General features: G+C 33.6%; 4 protein-coding genes across 5 annotated transcripts in view; 2 read left to right on the forward strand and 2 right to left on the reverse strand.

Moving 5' to 3' along the window:
* LOC120779190 (myb-like protein Q) overlaps positions 1–11354 on the forward strand; it is a 38734-nt gene extending 27380 nt beyond the window's left edge. For both annotated transcript variants that reach the window (XM_040111452.1, XM_040111454.1), the window contains 3 exons: positions 9153–9433; positions 9502–10700; positions 10794–11354. In XM_040111452.1, coding sequence (XP_039967386.1) covers positions 9153–9433; positions 9502–10700; positions 10794–10816 — 1503 coding nt within the window. In that variant the 3' untranslated portion in view covers positions 10817–11354. The remainder of the gene's footprint in view (positions 1–9152; positions 9434–9501; positions 10701–10793) is intronic.
* A 1744-nt stretch (positions 11355–13098) lies between these two features.
* Positions 13099–14701, reverse strand: LOC120778893 (peroxisomal membrane protein 2). Its single transcript, XM_040110941.1, has 6 exons — positions 14572–14701; positions 14262–14409; positions 14091–14186; positions 13678–13840; positions 13483–13602; positions 13099–13419 (listed from the first exon to the last, which is right to left on the reverse strand). Exons 2-6 carry the CDS (start codon positions 14348–14350, stop codon positions 13312–13314), a joined length of 576 nt encoding a protein of 191 aa, XP_039966875.1. The 5' UTR covers positions 14351–14409; positions 14572–14701; the 3' UTR covers positions 13099–13311.
* Positions 14702–14888: 187 nt separating this feature from the next.
* LOC120778075 (bladder cancer-associated protein) lies at positions 14889–15928 on the forward strand. The gene is made up of 2 exons (XM_040109767.1): positions 14889–15219; positions 15287–15928. The coding sequence occupies exon 2, from the start codon at positions 15320–15322 to the stop codon at positions 15557–15559; it is 240 nt and encodes a 79-aa protein (XP_039965701.1). The 5' UTR covers positions 14889–15219; positions 15287–15319; the 3' UTR covers positions 15560–15928.
* A 426-nt stretch (positions 15929–16354) lies between these two features.
* On the reverse strand, positions 16355–17413 carry LOC120778074. Its single transcript, XM_040109765.1, has one exon. It carries the CDS (start codon positions 17325–17327, stop codon positions 16725–16727), a length of 603 nt encoding a protein of 200 aa, XP_039965699.1. The 5' UTR covers positions 17328–17413; the 3' UTR covers positions 16355–16724.
* Positions 17414–17832: the final 419 nt, after the last annotated feature.

Consider the following 17832-nt stretch of genomic DNA (forward strand, 5'->3'; position numbering starts at 1 on the left):
GCAAAAAAGGGTACAGAAATATCTTTAACTTGATTTTGTAGGGTCAGTTTGTATGGCAGCCATATGTTATAGTAGTCCGATCTGTACGATATGTTGGGAGATTGTAGCGTTGCCTCGAAAAATAATCTATGAGAGATTTCGTGAAGATATTTCGTCAAATAAAAAGGTTTTTCTTACAACAACTTGAATTTGAACGATCAGTTTGTATGGCAGCTATATGCTATAGTGGTTCGATATCGATGGTTCCAACATATGAGCAACTTCTGGAAAAGAAAAAAACGCGTAGCAAATTTCAGATTGATATCTCAAAATTTAGGGACTAAAACGACTCAGCTTGTCACGCGGTTCATTTAGATGTGCATACTATACGTTGTATATAAAATTAAAAATTAGCAAAAATTTAGAACAAAAATATTCCCAAAAATGTATTTTGCTTTTCAAACAAACTCACACAATTTCCTGATTCTACCTTCAAACAATAATTATAATCATCACATACATATATGATTAGCCAACAATACTTTGTCCTTGAAACAAAAATATTCAAGGTTGAATGCTTCACTGAATACCACTTTATTAGCTCTCTATTCAAGCTAGCTACATATGTACATATGTTCTCATACCAATATACATATGTATATATAGATAAATATTTGTGTATCTTTGAGCATTGTGAACCAACAGTAATCAGTGTTTGCAAACAAATAAGAAAAAAACATTATTTATTATTTCGAGTAAAAAAAATATTTTCGTATTTACTTGACGTAATTCTCGCTAAAATCACGTATAGTACTTGTATGAATACAGATTTCTTAGTTAAATAAGATTTTTTAACGTTTTATTTATCTTAAGCGGGTAAAGAGAATGTTTGAAAATTATTTTCTGTTAAATTCGTGCATTTTTTGTGCTAAAAGCCATAAAAATCATTTTTTTTTAAATATAAATTTAACTAAAAAGTAACGAAACTTAGTAAATTAAAAATATAATATAAATAATAAATGTATATATCGTCACTTAATATGCCAAATAAAGTAACATCGCTTTTAATAAGCTTACAGGCGAAGGAAAAATGATTAAATAGAAAACTCATATTAAAAAAAAATTATATTTTGGTTATAAAATGGTTATATCCGTATATTGCTTGAAATTGATGTAGTGAATCGTAAACAATAAAGAACTCAATTCCGATTTTTTCGATGACATGTTGTTTCGCATTTCAGATGACGATTTAATTACTAACCAAAAAGGAAATAATGTTATAAAAGTATGCAATGTTTTGATTCAGACCTTCTTTAAGCCATAATTACAATATTATTTGTAGGCGAGGTTTGAAGTTATCCATATTAGAGGTCATATAAGTTATAAGACACTTTCAAAAAATCTTAAAAATGTATGAAGAGCTTTTTCTTATCAGAAATATCTCTGAAGCCTTAACTAAAGCGACTTATAACCAAAAAATATTTTTGCAAATTCTGATTTAGGCTGCTCAGAGATTTTTTTCTTCACAGTAATTGATGAAAAATTCGAAATTCCCTACCGTTAAGAAAAAACTATATCCCAAACAGTTTGTTCTAATTCACCCACATGACCTTAGCATTACTTAGAGCATTACCCTTGTATTTTGTTTATTTCAAATATGAGAAATAAATAATAATTTTAGTTAAAATATTTGCACTTTCAATCATAAAGCTTAAACAACACAAACAAAATGTTTCACTTCGAATACATTAACAGTCAAACACTAATTTAACAGGGAGGTGAAAAAATTGCTCTCGACTGAAAGCGCCAATATGTAGAAATGTGTGTGGCTCTCAAGTATAATGTATGCGACCAAATGAACTCGGAAGATGCTGGCATTTTATAGTCGAAAGAGCGAAAATGTCTGGTGCTTTGTGACTTTGACTTATTTACATACTTGTTTAACTCTTATTTTTTATATTTCACCTCATTTTTTTTGCTTGTCAGTTGCTTTAACATTTTTGCCTTCTCGGAATTGCGAAATGAATCATATGGTGCATAACAAAATTTATATTTGCATATTCCGTGTGCGAAAAAAATCATATTTTCAATAAAAGCTGCTTTTGAGGAAGAGAAAATGTCGCAAAGAAATCAGTACAAAAGTTGGTGAATAAGGTGACATAATATTATTATTATTTTTTATTTGAGGTGTGCATTATGCATAAGCGACTGTAGTTTAATGACTAAGTCTGGAAAAAATGTGAAGATATTACGTAAATGTAAAAAGGCCAAGTCAAGCTTTCTGACATTTTTCATGTTATGGTTAATGTAAAAAAATAATATATATCTTTTTAGATACCTAATATGTACAACAACCCATCATCAATTAAGCTTTCGCGGCTTTGTGGAGTTTTCATTTGAAAGGATTTTAAGCTCAAAAAGCTTTTTTATTCAATTAAGCTTTCGCGGCTTTATAGAGCTTTCATTCCGAAAAGCTTTTTAATAAAGTTAGAAAATGCGGCTTTATAGAGCCTACACTCTGAAAAGCTTTTTAAGCACAGAAAGCTTTTTTAATCAATTCAGCTTTTGTGGCTTTATAGAGCTTTCACTATGAAAAGCTTTTTAAGCACAGAAAGCTAAACCGTCTGTAAACCTTTGAAACTTGGTATGAATGCAAAGTCGTTTTTAATATCCAGATAAACTTATAAAGAACAAAAAATAGTACTGAATCCAAAAGCACAAAGTGAACATTTTTTTCTATAGAGTATGTATTTAATAAGGTACGGAGTATTTCATTCTGAATAGCTTTCTAAGCACAGAAAGCTAAAGCGTCTGTAAACCTTTCTAATTTTCAAGGCATAATAAACTGCAGCCTAAGCTTATTGTGGTTTAAACTTTAAAGCGCGAAGTTCAGTCGAACAGTCAACCGCCTAACTATCTCTCTATATGCCTCGCATTACTGTTTTAATTACTACTATTATTTTTTTCCCTCCTTACTGCTCAGTTTTAATCACTACATATCAATTTGTAGTGATCTTGAACTCTCTAGTAAGAAGCAGGTCAGCGCTTAACTTTATTTCAGCAAGCTCAATTGAGCGCGCTTACAACATATATAAGCTAAGGCCATACAACAAACAAACCTATGTGTAAACAACTTGCAAAACACGCATTACTAAACTGTAAATCTGTGAGCTAATCGCCTAGAAGAAACAACAACGATTAGCTGCAACACGATCTTTGAGCTGATATCATTACCGCATCGGCTTGGACAATGCTCGCCATAATGCGTACGTGTACTGACTTTGTTGTTGCGGGTAATGAACCAAATACATGATTAACGAAAAATAAATGTAAACAAAATGTGTGTAGAATTTTTTTTTGCGAAAACTTCATTGATTTTAATTTTTGTGCATAAGTTCGTTAATTTTGCAAAGAAAAAATTTTCTGACAAAAAAAATTTTTTTGTTTTGTTGTTTCTAAGAAAAAAAAATATTTTGTTGTTTCTAAAAAAAACATTTTTTTCTAACAATAATAAGAGCAATACAATTTTCTAACAAAAAATAAATTATTTTCTTGACAAAAATGCAAGATTAACCAAAAAAAATTAAACAAAAATATTTAAAAATTTGTATTTATTGAATTTCGTTTCAAAAATATTTTTTTAAAATACAAGTAATCCAAAAAAAAAATTATTAAAAACTTTATAAGAAACTATTATTTAACTAAAATATTTACAAAAAAAGTGAAAAAAACTCTAAACGTATTTATCAAATTCGCTTCTAATGGTCTGCGTGTCATTGCCGCCATAATTACCGACAACTTTTAATGGCCGTCAGTAATTTTGTAATTAAGAATAATTGTGCTTTTAGAAAACTCGCGTTTTCGGAAATACTTATATACGTTTTGTGTGTGTGTGTTTGTTTAAATTTACATGTTCAATCAGCGAAGAGCGCACGTCTACAAAACGATTCTAAATAAACGTTGTCGTTGTTTTTATGCACAAATCGATTTCGATTTTTTTCTCGCTAGTAAAGTGACTCGAAAGCAGCAAAAAATGCTTGCTTCATTCTAAATAAATTGTAAGTGGTCTTGTGCGTACTTATCTATATCTAGTATCTTATTTCAGCTGACAGTTGCTTGTTCTTGTTTCTTTTAAATTTACTTTCTTGCCTCATTTTTATTGCTTTTATTTTTGTTTTGGTCATTTTTATAATTGTCTCGCACATTAACCTGCTCATTGCTTACTTTTTTAATCATTAATTACAATCACGTTTATTTCGTTTGCTTGTTGTTGCGCTTTTTTAATTGCAATGAGTAGCTAAGTGGGTTAGGGTTAATCTACCATCGAGTTCACTCGTTTTTCCTATGTGCGAGTGTATTTAATGTTTTTATATTTTTTCTCTCATTTATTTATTTTTTGTTTTTGTTTACTTTTTTATTAATTTATTTATTTTTTGTTTACTTTTTTCTGCTGTAATTTGTGTCTGAAGGCAAAATGTCGCTCTTCAGTTTAGTTTTAATGGCTTCGATTGTCTTCATACTCACCGTTTTTGTTGTTCGTGCAAGGGTTAAATATTTATTTAAACTAGTTTTGTGGGTTGTTTACTTGTTCTTGTTTTGACTCACAGCTGATTAACTGGTTTCGTTGCCATTAGTGGTTCTGTTTTGATGAAGTTCTTTGCTTAAGTCTTTTGTTTCTTTAGAGTGGACAGTCACGCTCAGTTTTTGTCTTGTTGATTTTCTACCATTTTCAAGTGAAATAAGTAGAGCTTACTCTGTATACTTATGCATACTTGCTTTGTATGAGCGATAAGTGTGATCACATGAGTGATTATGATATTTTATTGTATTTATATAAAAGATCTTCAGAAGATAAATACATACATATAGTATGGCTAGAAATGTGCTGTACATAAATTATAAATTTTTTTAAATTAAATTTTAAATAAGTTTGCTGGAAATAATTAAAATACATATAAATAAGAGATTTTTGCAGTGACAGTTTTTGTCCTTGCAACAGAAATTTTAAATTTTTTTTTTTTTCGGAGCTGGAAATAATTTTTTTGTTTGTTACTCCAATTTTAAAATTAAATCGTACTTTTTAAAATTTTTAGTCCGATTTTGTGATAAAAAATTAAATTTTCAGTTTTTCTTTCTGATTTTTCTGTTTTACCAAAATTGGACAGAAAAATTGAAAATTTTATTTTTGCTCCAAAATTTTGACATAAAAATCGCAAATCCTGTTTAGGTTAGTTTAATCTGTCAATAAGTCATGCATAGACCAGTTTTGGTCTTTTCCGATACAAAATGTTGTTCATTTTCTAGGTCCAAGAGAAGTAGTCATGGTTAAGACTGACTGCGCTTGACGCGAACAGACTCTGCGGCCTCACTATCGATACCTTCTCCAGTGTATCCTGCCGTGGGGACCCCAGATGCTTACAGCGTAATCTTGCCAATGCGGGACAAGTGCACAAGAGATGCTCCATTGTTTCTCTGGTGTCCTTCTCAAGACATTCCCTGCAGTTGTTGTTGTTGTAGCGGCAGAATTCTGCCGAGTTGACAGTCCTTGGCCGGATAAAAATCCGGGTCCGTTCCGGTTACGTAGACCCGACTGTCGTGGGAACGGTCTGCAGGCTTTTGGATCTGTTAGCCTCGTCCTGTGGGATTCGATTCAGCATATTATTAATTGATCGCTTTTCCCCTTCTTCTCAGTACTTTTTGTTTCCTGACCTTGCTTTAGTGAGTCATTCAAAGTCATTAAAGTTCAAATATTTTGTAATAAAATGCGTAGCGATTATGCAACATGACTTTCTCTTTTCATGAATATAAAATAACACAAATATTTATACGAATATAGGTATGTCTGTTGTTGCACATTATTATGACATTTCCTGATTGTTTTGTTTTGTTTTTTTTTTATACGCGCAATGAATTACATAAATTCCATCTTCTGTTTTATTGCTTCACTCCATAAACAACTTTATGTTTATAGCTTTCTTATTGCCTCTTAATTTTGTCTTACTAAAATCATTTTTGTTGCTGTTTATAAAAAATATTTTGTGTTTTGTTTGTTGTAGCAAAATACATGTATATAAACACAGTGCTATTCATTTGTATGCATTGATTTAATTAACTCCTTAATTTGCGGGCACAATGAATAAATTAAATACTTCCTCCATACACATTTATAGTTTATAAATAAAGGTTCGCATTTTGCACTTTGTCAATGACAGAAGACAATTTTCTCTGTATTAATCTCTGTATTTATCTTGTTTTTGTTTTTGTTTTTCATGTGTTTGTGCTGCTATAAATCTTGAATTGCGCAGCAGCTCTCATTTGGATCACTAGAATATTCCATTCGCTTGCTAATGCTAGACAATTAGGTGCTTTCGATTCGTCACGACTTCGACAGTTATGAATCGAACAATCAGTCTTTGTAAAGTGAATTCAAATAGTTGAATTCATTGTTGCTTTCGCATGTAAATTTTTCGATAAGTGAGCAGAGCTCAAACAATTGATTATCTCTTCAGCAAAAAATAGCACCAATTTTTGAATGGCGATATTCAACTAGCTGGCAGTTAGCAATTTCATGTTTGACTTTTTTATTTCAACAAATTGTTTAGTTGCAAATTCTTCTTCATTAGCGTAGACACCGCTTACACGGATATTCATGCGAGGCTTTTGTTTCCTTTTCATTGGGGGCATTTTATACGTGGCGGATCCCAAACCCAGCGCACAACGCTGTTGAGGGATGGTTCGCCGTCTCACTTTAGCTCGCCTTCTAACGGATGTTTTTTGACTACCTGGGGAATACCTGGTCTAAGACCGAAAGTCGTATTTTGCTTGAGCCATATGTAAAAGAATCGTTTCTGCCCACTCCCAAGTGAATGACAATCAGAGAGATTTCTCACTAGCGTGATCTTCTACACATGACTGCATCCTATAAATTAGTCTTTCTTAAATAGTACGATTTTGTTCTGAAATTTGTAGTTATAAACTAACATTTTTACATTTTTTTTTAATATTTCTCGGCAGTGTATATATCAATCGGTGCATGTACTCACGCTTTGTAATTCTCATTGCAAGTTTTATGCTTGAGGAAACAATTTTTTTCCAACACTTAATTAGGTCAACGATTTTGTTGTCCACATGTCCATGACACAAAGAAAATTTAGCCACACGTAACAGTCAGCGAAGCGTAATTTTAACTTTTTAGCAATGATTATAAGTTTGTGTATATGCATATTAGTAGAAGTATACGTATAAGTAATTAGAAATAATTAGAAAAAAAATATTATTCTAATTATTGTAAAAATCTTTGAAAATAGTTGGAGTGTATAATTATGGTACTTCTATGGAATTGGAACCTAAAACTGCTTAGCTATAAAAAAATCAAAGGTTTAAACTCATTATTATTTTTAAAGGGCACGAGGTTTTAAATGCCTTGATAAACGAACGAGAATAATAAAATTTAGCTCAGTCATACAGTATCTGCGTGTTAAAGCCACTTCCTCACTTGTATTGCCTGTTCAAAATTTGAATCACCTACTTACATATTTTCGTCTCATCCGCGGCTGTTGTGTACTTTGATTACTCGGCTAAAAACAAAAAGAAGACGTTTTACTTCCAACTTTCTTTGTTGACACTTATTCTATGTAATCAATGTAATATTTTAATTAATTATTTTTCACGCAGCATTTAAATAATTTTTTTTTTTTGAATATAACATAAATGACTACCGCATTGCGCACATTCAAAAAAAAAGCTTTTAACGCAATTACATAACAGCAAGTACCAAAAATGAATGAAGAAAGCACAAATATTAGCCGCCAACTCAATATTTGGGCACGCAACACAAGGAAGGGAATTGCATTGGGAATTTATTTACAGTAGAAATGCAAATAAAAGTAACATTGTGTTTGTTGCTATGTTTGCGAAAGCCTTTTACAGCGCTGTTATGACTCGACGAGTACACGTAATGAGCAAACACGACTACGAACGCCAATGGCCGGGCCAAAAATGGAGGTATGCTTAGGTGAACGGTTCACGACAGAAGTCAATAAACTCGCCGCTTATCACATGAGCAATGCATAGCGGAAAAATGCACGGAGAAAAGCAAGCAAGAAAATAATGATGAAAATCATTGAAGCCCGAATGAAGAAAAAGAAATGCTGTTAAATAACAGCGCCAAAGCTGATTTGTGCAAGCACACGTGCAAGACAAACGTATGAACATACCTGTAGATACTCTTACATATGTATGTATGTAAGTATGTATGATTATGCTCTGGCAACATGTTTATACATGTTTATGCAATGCTTCAGATGTTTGTGGGTGGATCTCCAAAGAAATTTCGTTACGTAAAGGCAACGTTGTTGTGGCGTAATATCTCTACCAAAAGGGTGGCTGGTTGAAGATGTTGCTTTTGTAGCTGTTGTTGTAAACTAGTATGTTATGATTTTGGAGAAATGAGTATATTGAAGAAAAGTAAATTCGTGAAACAAATTAAAATGAAACGTAAAACTAGGAAATAGAAAATAATATTTTTAATATACATATGTATGTATGTATGTAATTAGGGCTTTTTCCTTAAGCTGGACATTTGGTTGAGCTTCTAACCCTTTTTGTGTTTTGCTTCTTGAATTTGTTTTTTTAACTAAAGCAGTAATTTTTTTAAACCACTTTGGGAGAATCAAATATATTTTTTTTATTAGGAAATGCGTATTGAGATATTAGCGCCGTTAGGAAAACTTCATCTACCATCTGATCAAATTTGACCCGGACTGAAAAAAAAAACAAAATTTGGACTATTTTAATTCAAAACGTTATTATCGCCTTCAAAATAAGCTGCTGAGCCAATACAAGTATGCCAACAATTTATACTTTTCCCCACACCTGCAATAAGCTTCGGCTGGAATGACCATTAGTGCCTATAGAAAATATTGGTTTCTTCGGTTTCGATACATTTCCGTTCAGGATCAAATTTAATCAGATTATATTATTTGTATGTATAATCACCCGAATGAAATCGGGTTACAATGCTTTTCTCTTCCATAAAAAAATGGTCTAAAATGCATTTATATAGAAATGTTTCCTACATTTCAAAATTTATATTTAAATTAATACCGTTATATTAAAATTAACACAGTTACTTTGAGCATTTCTAACGAAATATATTTCTTCAATATTTTCAGGAACTTCCACGCGCCGAAGCACTTTTGGGCAGGGAGAACAACGAGGAAGCTGATCTGCAAAATCTGGACAAGGATGTCACCGTGAAGAAGGTGGAAATTAAGAAGCAACATGCCACGCCCAACCAAGTCGCCGCCACTGCCTCAGATGACGGTGACTCTAGCGATAGTGACAACTCCTACTCGGATGTTGATGATGCCGAGGAAATCAAATATCCCGGCAAAGTACCACTCGAATTGGATCTGAGCGATTTGGCTGCTGCTTTGTTGCAAAACAACAAAAAGTAAGTTCAAACATATCATTAAAGCAAATATATTATTACCTTCCATATTGTAACTCACATCCGAACAGATCGCGCATGAACTGTGTCGTTGAACGTAAGCACGCCGAAGAGATTGTGGACTCACCCTCCAAGACTGTTGCTCTACCTTTCGGCGTCAATCTTACCACCGATCCCAAGAAGGCGCGCATCACCGGCGAACGCATCTCAATCTACTGCGAGGGTGGCAATGAGAATAAGGAACACGAAAACGCCGAATCGTCGCGCAACAACAATCGCGAAGAGGATGATGATAACGATGATGAGATCGAATCGAATCGCCCTATGTTCATTCCATACCAACGCATACCCATACCATTCGGTCAGATCCCACAACGTTTCCCCCTCACACACATGCCACAACGCATGATGCCACCCATGCCACCAATGTCCTCCATGTCCGCCATGTCGCAGGAATCTCAAGCGCCACCACAACAATCGTACATCCGTCAAATGCCACCACCATTCCAGCACTTGCCCATGCGTCCACCAATGCCACCACAAGTGATGCAAGCACCACATCCCGACTCACAGCAATCGCAACAGAATATGTATGTGCCACAAACTGTACGCATTCATGTGCAACAAATACCGATTCGTGAAATCCATATGGCCGATGATATGCCAGTGCAGATCCCATCACAACAACAGGAATTGCCACATTTGCAAATCCAACGTTTGCCACTTGGTGTTGCTCTGCAACGTGCCGGCATAACCGCTGAAGATTTGCGCAACATTCAACGCATGGCTGAAGATCGCATTACCGACGAGTTGCGTCGTCTTGCTGCCGAAGAAGCCGCTGAGTCAGCGGAAAACAACAACAGCAGCAACAATAGGGATAGTGAGGAGGCTGATGACTCATCGTCTGACGCGCAAATGTCCAGCGAGCAGGAGCACATCATTCGCCAGCAACAACAACAACAGCAACAGCAGCGACAACAACAACAACAACAACTTCCACAATTGGCGCATCCCCAACAGCCCGCCATTGCGCCGGAGGAAGCGATGCGCATGCAACAAGCGCCACCACAGCGTCTGATCTTGCAGCCATTGCCTGAGCAGCCACGCGACACCATGACCCCACCCATGCCCGATCAGCCACAAATGATGCAATACGGACGCGCCAACTTCGGCCGCAGCCTGGCACAGCCCGTGCGCATCCCGGTTCCCATTCTACAGCCACATAATGAGGGCGAGATCGCCTCCTCCGTCGAGTCGGAGAGGCCGCATTGTAAGTTTTTTTCTTCTACAGCTAAATTCTATAGATAAAAATGTATATGTATGTGTATTAATTTATATTTTTTCTTTACTTCGCACGTTGCAGTTGTTCAGCCGCGTTCCGTTTAAACATTCAGCCTGTGATTGCTGCTGCTTTCGGTCGTTGCTAAAGAAAGAAGTTTAGAAGTGCCAATCCCACACTCACTTTGAAGTCTCTATATGTATGTGCATATGTATGCCCGTCACTCCGTCTGTGCAACCGGAAGCAGCTAAACGCCAAAAAATGTTAATTACATTCTCGTTTCTTTTCTGCACAACAACAACAACAACAACAAAACAGCAAATATTACAGCTGATCCATCTAATATGAGGAAAAAATTCATGGTTAACGGTTCTATTGGGATAAACACGCAGACTAATTACAGAAAGTGCGAAAATTTTGACATCTTTGGTTCTATATATTTTATATTTTCCGATTCTATTTTATCTATACTGATCTGATCTTGTATTTGTATAATTGTGTGCGTGCGAGAAATGTACGCACACCATCAGCTGCATGTACTTTATACATATATATATATATTAATAAATGTACATATGTATTGTATTGTATTGTTTAAATATAAAAGAAGCCGCATTTGTGTTACTTCCGATCTGTAATATGTAATATGTCAGCAGCCTTTTATTATTTTATTGTTTTAATTATTTTAAAATTAGACATTTGATAAACATTTTAAGAAATGAAATCGAAAAATTTGTAAATAAATTATAACTATTTTTAAAAGAAGCTCTTTTATTTGTACTCTGATCAGAAAACGAACAAAAAACGTTGACTTTGGTGGCAACGAAGCTAAATACGAATACCCTTCACAATTACAAAGGGCTCCTGACATGAACTTGATTCCGATCGTTCAGTTTATGTGATAGCTATAAGATATGATTATCCGGTCTGACTAATTTCTTCGAAGATTGCATTACTGCCTTAAACAATAACCTGCGCCAAATTTGGTGAAAACATCTCTAGTCAAATGAAAACGTTTTCCATACGAGCGCTTGATTCCGATCGTTAGTTTGTATGGCATAGGTGTCTGATATCGGCCGTTCCGACATCTGAGCAGCTTCTTCTGCTGAAAAGGACGGGTACAAACTTCCATGTCTATATCTCAAAAACTGAGGCACGAATTTCGTCTAAATAGACTCAGGTTGTCACACTGTCCATTAATATATCCTGTTCAGGGTATAACTAAACACGAAAACGAAGCTTAAAACAGGACGAGCTCTAATTTTTATTCGACCGTGAACTGGCCACTGGAAAGCTTACCCCTTTTAATCTTTTTTTTGAGTGAGTTAGGGGAAGTAGTTGTTGTTGTTTTAGCGGCTTAGTTAACATCGAGGTCATCTAAAGGTATTGTTCAGAGTACTAGCTCTTAGTGACCATATGTGATAGTCATATGTCACTGTGCAAAGCCTCAATTTTCTATCTATCTAAAGGTAGGCGCTGTTTCGGTTTCGACGAATCATAGTTAAAGCGGTGTTCCATAAGTAGGTATTTTGTATGCAGGACATATGTACATATGTTGAGTGTGTCAGGGTCTAAACTGGATAAGTAGAAATTTAGTCCGCTACAATACCCAGAACAATATTTGGCAAGGATCACTTTAGTTTCGCGACGCAACTTGAGCTCTTGTTCTGCAATTGGAGACGGTTTGACTCCGAGGGCGATATTCACCACGGTAATGGCTCCATTGTGAATGTCTTTCGGGACCGAAAGGGTTTCAAAGTCGCGTCCGAAGTCTGATCGGTCAAATGTGTGGACAAATAAATAGGCCTTAACTGAAAGTATTCAGACCTCTATTTTCGTATGAAGACATCTAGAGGCAACCGGATCGGACCTGGATTTTTATCGAGCCAAGGACTGTCAACTCGGCACCAAATTTATTTCAACAATGTTTTCTGCCGCTACAACAACAACAACAACAATAGTGCAGGCTTGCAGGCCCAGTGTGTGGGTGGTCAAAAGACTCAAAGCGTTTTCATTATCAAGAGCAAAAGCCGTCCTAAGGTCCCGAGGAACAAGTCCAAACGGTAGAGTTTCATATTATTATTATGTCCACATGTCAGACATTTACGACCACTGGCGAATGAAACAACACCACTAGCTTTGGGAATACTTTGTTATTCAATTATTATTATAGAATATCAGATAGATCGCGCTTGTTCAGCTATTTATGCATCCATAATATCGTAGGTGCCAGATCTTGTTGCAATCATTTCTTACAAGAAGAGAAACCATTACGTCTCTTGTTGAGACACGAGTTGGTGGGGAATATGCAATGCGGGTGTTATTTTGCGATAAATACCCAGAACATACAAAGTATATTCTTATTCCATTTCTTTATGAATATTACTTATTTATTATTGTATAAAAGCAAAACTTTAACATTACTTTATTGTCTCCGACTCTTTTTAAGGCTATCTTCACCAATGATTAAAAATATTTACAAACCTTTGTAAATCACATACAAAGAGCACCATATAACCAACCATTTATAAAAAATAGAATTTTAAAATTGAAATTAGAAACATTATTGAGCTAAGTTATGTACATATGTTCTTATAAATAATTATTTGTCTTTATTTCCGCCAGCCTGCTTATCCTGAAGACGACGTCGCCGACGTGCAATGTAGACCACCCAAAGGAATGACACAATACTCATTGCAATTGTGCGCAACTACGTATATTAAAATATTAAATTATTATTTTTCTTAACTGCAAAATTTTTATTAAAACATACCATTGGTGGCACGAATGCCATATTAAGGAACACGGGTATCGATAGGTACTGCCAATTGGCTCGGAGTAGAGGCCAATATAGTTTCTTTAGATTAGCTACAGCTACTTCATGGGTATTCATCTATGAAATATGGAATGATAGTGCAAACATTAACATGCAATTTTGGATAAAATTAGCTGCAAACACTTTAATTACCTCAAATATGGAGAGAAAATAGAGGGAGACTAGTTGATAAAATGGTGCAAATATTAGACGTTCCGAAAGAAACTGGAAAAAACGACGGAATTTCATATCATGTTTGAAAAGCCGCTCAACCGTTTGATAGAAATAATGTGGCACAGTACCACCAAATATTAAGCTATAAACAACAAATAAAAGTAATAAATAATAAATGTAAAAACAAATAATGTTTACTAAAATTAGTTAAATTTATAATATACTTTTTTGTGGGTAAACAAAAAACGCTATAAAGTAAAGTGTTCATAATAACACAATCTAAGTATGTATTATCAGGATTACTCTAAACAATGACATTAAGCGATAAGATTTGAACGATAAGAAAAACAATTGACTTTTGTTTTCTTTTATTTGCTATAAAGGCGACTTACCCAAAGAGGCCGTATGCTATGACACTTTCCTGGTTGACTTTCTTTTGGCCAGCTATACGTTGGGATGTATAATTTGCTGATGCCGCTAGTATAGAGCTAAAAATGATCACCATTATATAAATTATTTATAGAAAATTACAGTTTAGGTACGTACCATGTACGTATATTTACCTGGTTATGGATTTAGTGCGCACTGGATGATTGAATAGTTGCTCCAAATAGACTCCGAGCAACGAATAAATAGGCTTGGAGAGCGACATGATGTTTGCAAAATATTTTTTCAATTACATATATTGAAATATTTTTTTGAATTATGTCCCTATAAAACACAAAAATAATTCCATTAGTTGCAAACTTTTAAGAAAATAACCGATTAAGATGCAAAGCCTTTAAAAGATTTCAACAAACGTCCAAAGAGCAAAGGCCGGTTTATATGGAATTGCTAAAAAAATAAGGCATTTTACTTTTTCTCTTAACTTACCAATTTTATTCTTGTTTCTATATATAAAACCGCACTTATTTGCATATAGAATTGAAATGAAAAAACCGAACTACGATTTGACGGCAATTAACTGGTTTGTGTAGTTGTTGCCCATTCAGTCTTATCGGAATTTAAGTATAAAGTCAAGCTAACTTGTATTGAGTCCAATAAGAAGTCTGCAGAGTTGCATTTTGGAACAACGTATTATAAAAATACATTTTTGAAATACTATTTAAGGGAATATATTTCTTTTTCCAAAAAGCAACCCTGGGTATAGAAAAAATAGGTGTAGAAATAGACAAATTGACACTGACATATTGGCTTGTAGTTATTTATATGGCTATTGTTTTTTATTAACAAATTCCACTGACAGAATTAAGTGTTCCTGGCATAATTTGTACAACATACAGTCAAATAATAAAAATAAAATCTAATAAAATACGAAAACTTTATGTGAAAAGTTTTTTAACTGCAAAACTATGCAGAGTTTAAGCAGCGAGTTGTAGGATAATCAAGTCATCAACGCCTTTGGGGTTTATAGGCAGATTTCGTGAACTTGGCTGAGAAGGCCAAGAAAATTTTCAGGTGTTCGCTATTAGTACTTTCCCTGGTGGTGGTGATTAACGCAAGTTTAATCTAAAACTATTGGTAAGTAAATGACGCATGTGTGTATGTATAATAATAATATTTTTTGCGTATCACCATTTGCTTTCAGATCTAGTACACTCCGACACTTTTCAATTTCAAAATGTATTGCCTGCAATGTTTGCTGCCAGTGCTACTTATACCGAAGCCAACAAACCCTGCGCTCATGGAAACGCATGTCATGTTCATCGTACTCTACCTAATTGGCTTTTTTCTAGAACGTAAACCGTGCACCATCTGTAGTTTAATATTTCTGACAGCCGTATTCTTAATTTGCTATAGCGGTGTGGGAAATTGTATATTCTGGGGCAACTGCGAGGGACATCAATGTGAAAATGGATAGAAAAATCCGAAGTTGCCATTCTAAGCTAAATGGATACTCAATGCATAATAAACTTAGCATTATTAAATGCTATCGTGCTATAAACAACTTTGGGTGTCCCCTTAGTTAAGAAATATACATAAATATATTTCTTTTCATTAGATAACTTGTTTTGTTGTTTTAAATGTTGCTGTGTTATAGCGCTCTTAAAATACTTTCAATAATAATATCATAATTTTTAACGAAAAATTCTATAAGCTACATCAGTTGTAATAAACGGGATTATGTGGAGATAAAGCTTTATATAAATTAATTTCCAAATTGTTTCTAATAAAAAACTATCGCATTCGTGGAAACACGTATGTTTACGCATTAATATTTACGAAACAACTTCTAATAGATTTTCTTTAAATTCTAATTGTATGTGTATTTTTTACAAGTAAACATACGTTTAACTGATAAGACGTTAGCTTATCTCAATTGTTTGGCTATGGGGGTGTATGAAAGACAATGGAGAAGCATTAAATTTGGCATACTCGAGCAACAGTTAAAATCAACGAATCACATTTGTAGTTATTATAAAAACAAAGCAAAATCTTAAAGTAAATTATACTATTTTTGGTAAAAATAGGTAGCTAGATTTGCAAATTTGTAAACTTCTTTATATATTTGCTTGTGTTTTACAAAATGAATAGTAAAAAGTTATTAGTTAATACAAAAAGGCTAAATTTTTAATATTTTAAGTCAAAGCTGTATGTTCAGGGCACCTATATATAGCTATAAATTTAATTTAATATACATAAGTGACAATGTAAGTTATTTCTGCAACTCGCTTTATTTATAAAACATGCAAAAATACTCAATATTTAACCATTTATGAGCAAAAACAAAGTCTTTTAGAAGGATAAATATTTTCCTTTTTATTATCTAATGTTCTGATCTTTATTTATCGTAATGCTAATTATGAGTATTATGTATTTTGCAACAGAAAGATTAATTCGTGGCACCCTTATCATGATCGAAATTATAAAATATAATAACGCACATTTTCTATATTGATATTTATTTATTTACGTAACTAGAAATAATTAAATTAACAACTATTTTACATGAATACATATAACGATAAAATACATTTAAAATATATTCTGAATTTATGATTTGACTGCTACAAATTACTATAAAATTAGCATTTCAAAAGTAAGTCATTGCCAAAATCAAATTTTGGAAGTTCGATGGAGCACGAAGTGAAATCGTCTTTGCTGTAATCCTCTAAATACAAATAGGGTTTCTCGTATTTCGCAAGCGAATCTACATCCTCTTCAGGCTCACAAAAATCTTCAATATCGCTATTCGACTCTTCATCGAAATCTCTGATGGGTCCACCGTTTCTGATTTTCTCCATTGCCTTCAACAAGGCAACTTCATCAATACTATTATATTCTGACCATATTTCGGCATTACTTTTGTGGCAACTTTTAGTACAACATGCTTTTGGGAAATCAAAAAAGTCGAATAGTTCAATAGGATCCGCAGACAATTTCTTTACGTCATTCTGTATACACAATCGAGTTTTTGCTATACTGCTTTTAAATGTATCCAATTGACTTTCTTTTAAGCCACCTTTTAGCGGAGTTATACCCAACTGATTATGAATTACATTTTTCAGCTCGCCAAAAACTTGCTTCTTTTTTACGGAATGTACTCTTGGATGTGTTTGCTGTAGTTTTGCTGAGGAAAATTTGTTCTCGTCCACAAAGGTGCGCTTATCATGCCAAATATTTGCCATTTTTGTGATCGAATTATGATTTGTTTTCTTCAATATATAAATTTACTTTCACAAAAAGAATTATCGAAACAGGCGCCAATTCAATCAATTTGCTTTTGAATGCAGTTATATCGATGAAATTGTTTTTGGTTTGCTTATGTCAAAAGCAGAGACGCTTTTGAGCGCCACCAGATAGTTCGATAGTTGCCATTTGTTTATACTTATTAATATTGAGGAAATTTTATTTTTGTCTGGACTTTAAAATATATGCAGAGAACGTATAGATATACGAAACACGTTCTCTGTAAATAGTAACATTAATTATAACATAAGTGTTATGTATACAGCGGTTATTTTAAATTCATGATAAATGAATTAATTTATCAGTTATTACAACGCAATGTATTTATTTCTATAATTTTACTATTTCCAGTATTCGCAATAACTTAAATTCAGCTGTACCACCTTTTTATCCCGATTTTATAAATTTATATATCTTAAAAATTTTTTGGAAAAATTAATATCT

Source organism: Bactrocera tryoni, chromosome 5 (genome assembly GCF_016617805.1).
Source record: "Bactrocera tryoni isolate S06 chromosome 5, CSIRO_BtryS06_freeze2, whole genome shotgun sequence".
Lineage (NCBI taxonomy): Eukaryota > Metazoa > Arthropoda > Insecta > Diptera > Tephritidae > Bactrocera > Bactrocera tryoni.

What these genes read in the sequence shown, in the direction of transcription:
- LOC120778893 (XM_040110941.1), bottom strand. Translation starts at nt 14,350, where the DNA reads ATGTCGCTCTCCAAGCCTATTTATTCGTTGCTCGGAGTCTATTTGGAG. An exon ending in ATAGCATACGGCCTCTTTGG is followed by an intron (nt 13,841 to 14,090) that starts GTAAGTCGCCTT and finishes TGTTGTTTATAG; the next exon opens with CTTAATATTTGGTGGTACTG. An exon ending in TGGCATTCGTGCCACCAATG is followed by an intron (nt 13,420 to 13,482) that starts GTATGTTTTAAT and finishes TAATATACGTAG; the next exon opens with TTGCGCACAATTGCAATGAG.
- LOC120778075 (XM_040109767.1), top strand. Translation starts at nt 15,320, where the DNA reads ATGTATTGCCTGCAATGTTTGCTGCCAGTGCTACTTATACCGAAGCCA.
- LOC120778074 (XM_040109765.1), bottom strand. Translation starts at nt 17,327, where the DNA reads ATGGCAAATATTTGGCATGATAAGCGCACCTTTGTGGACGAGAACAAA.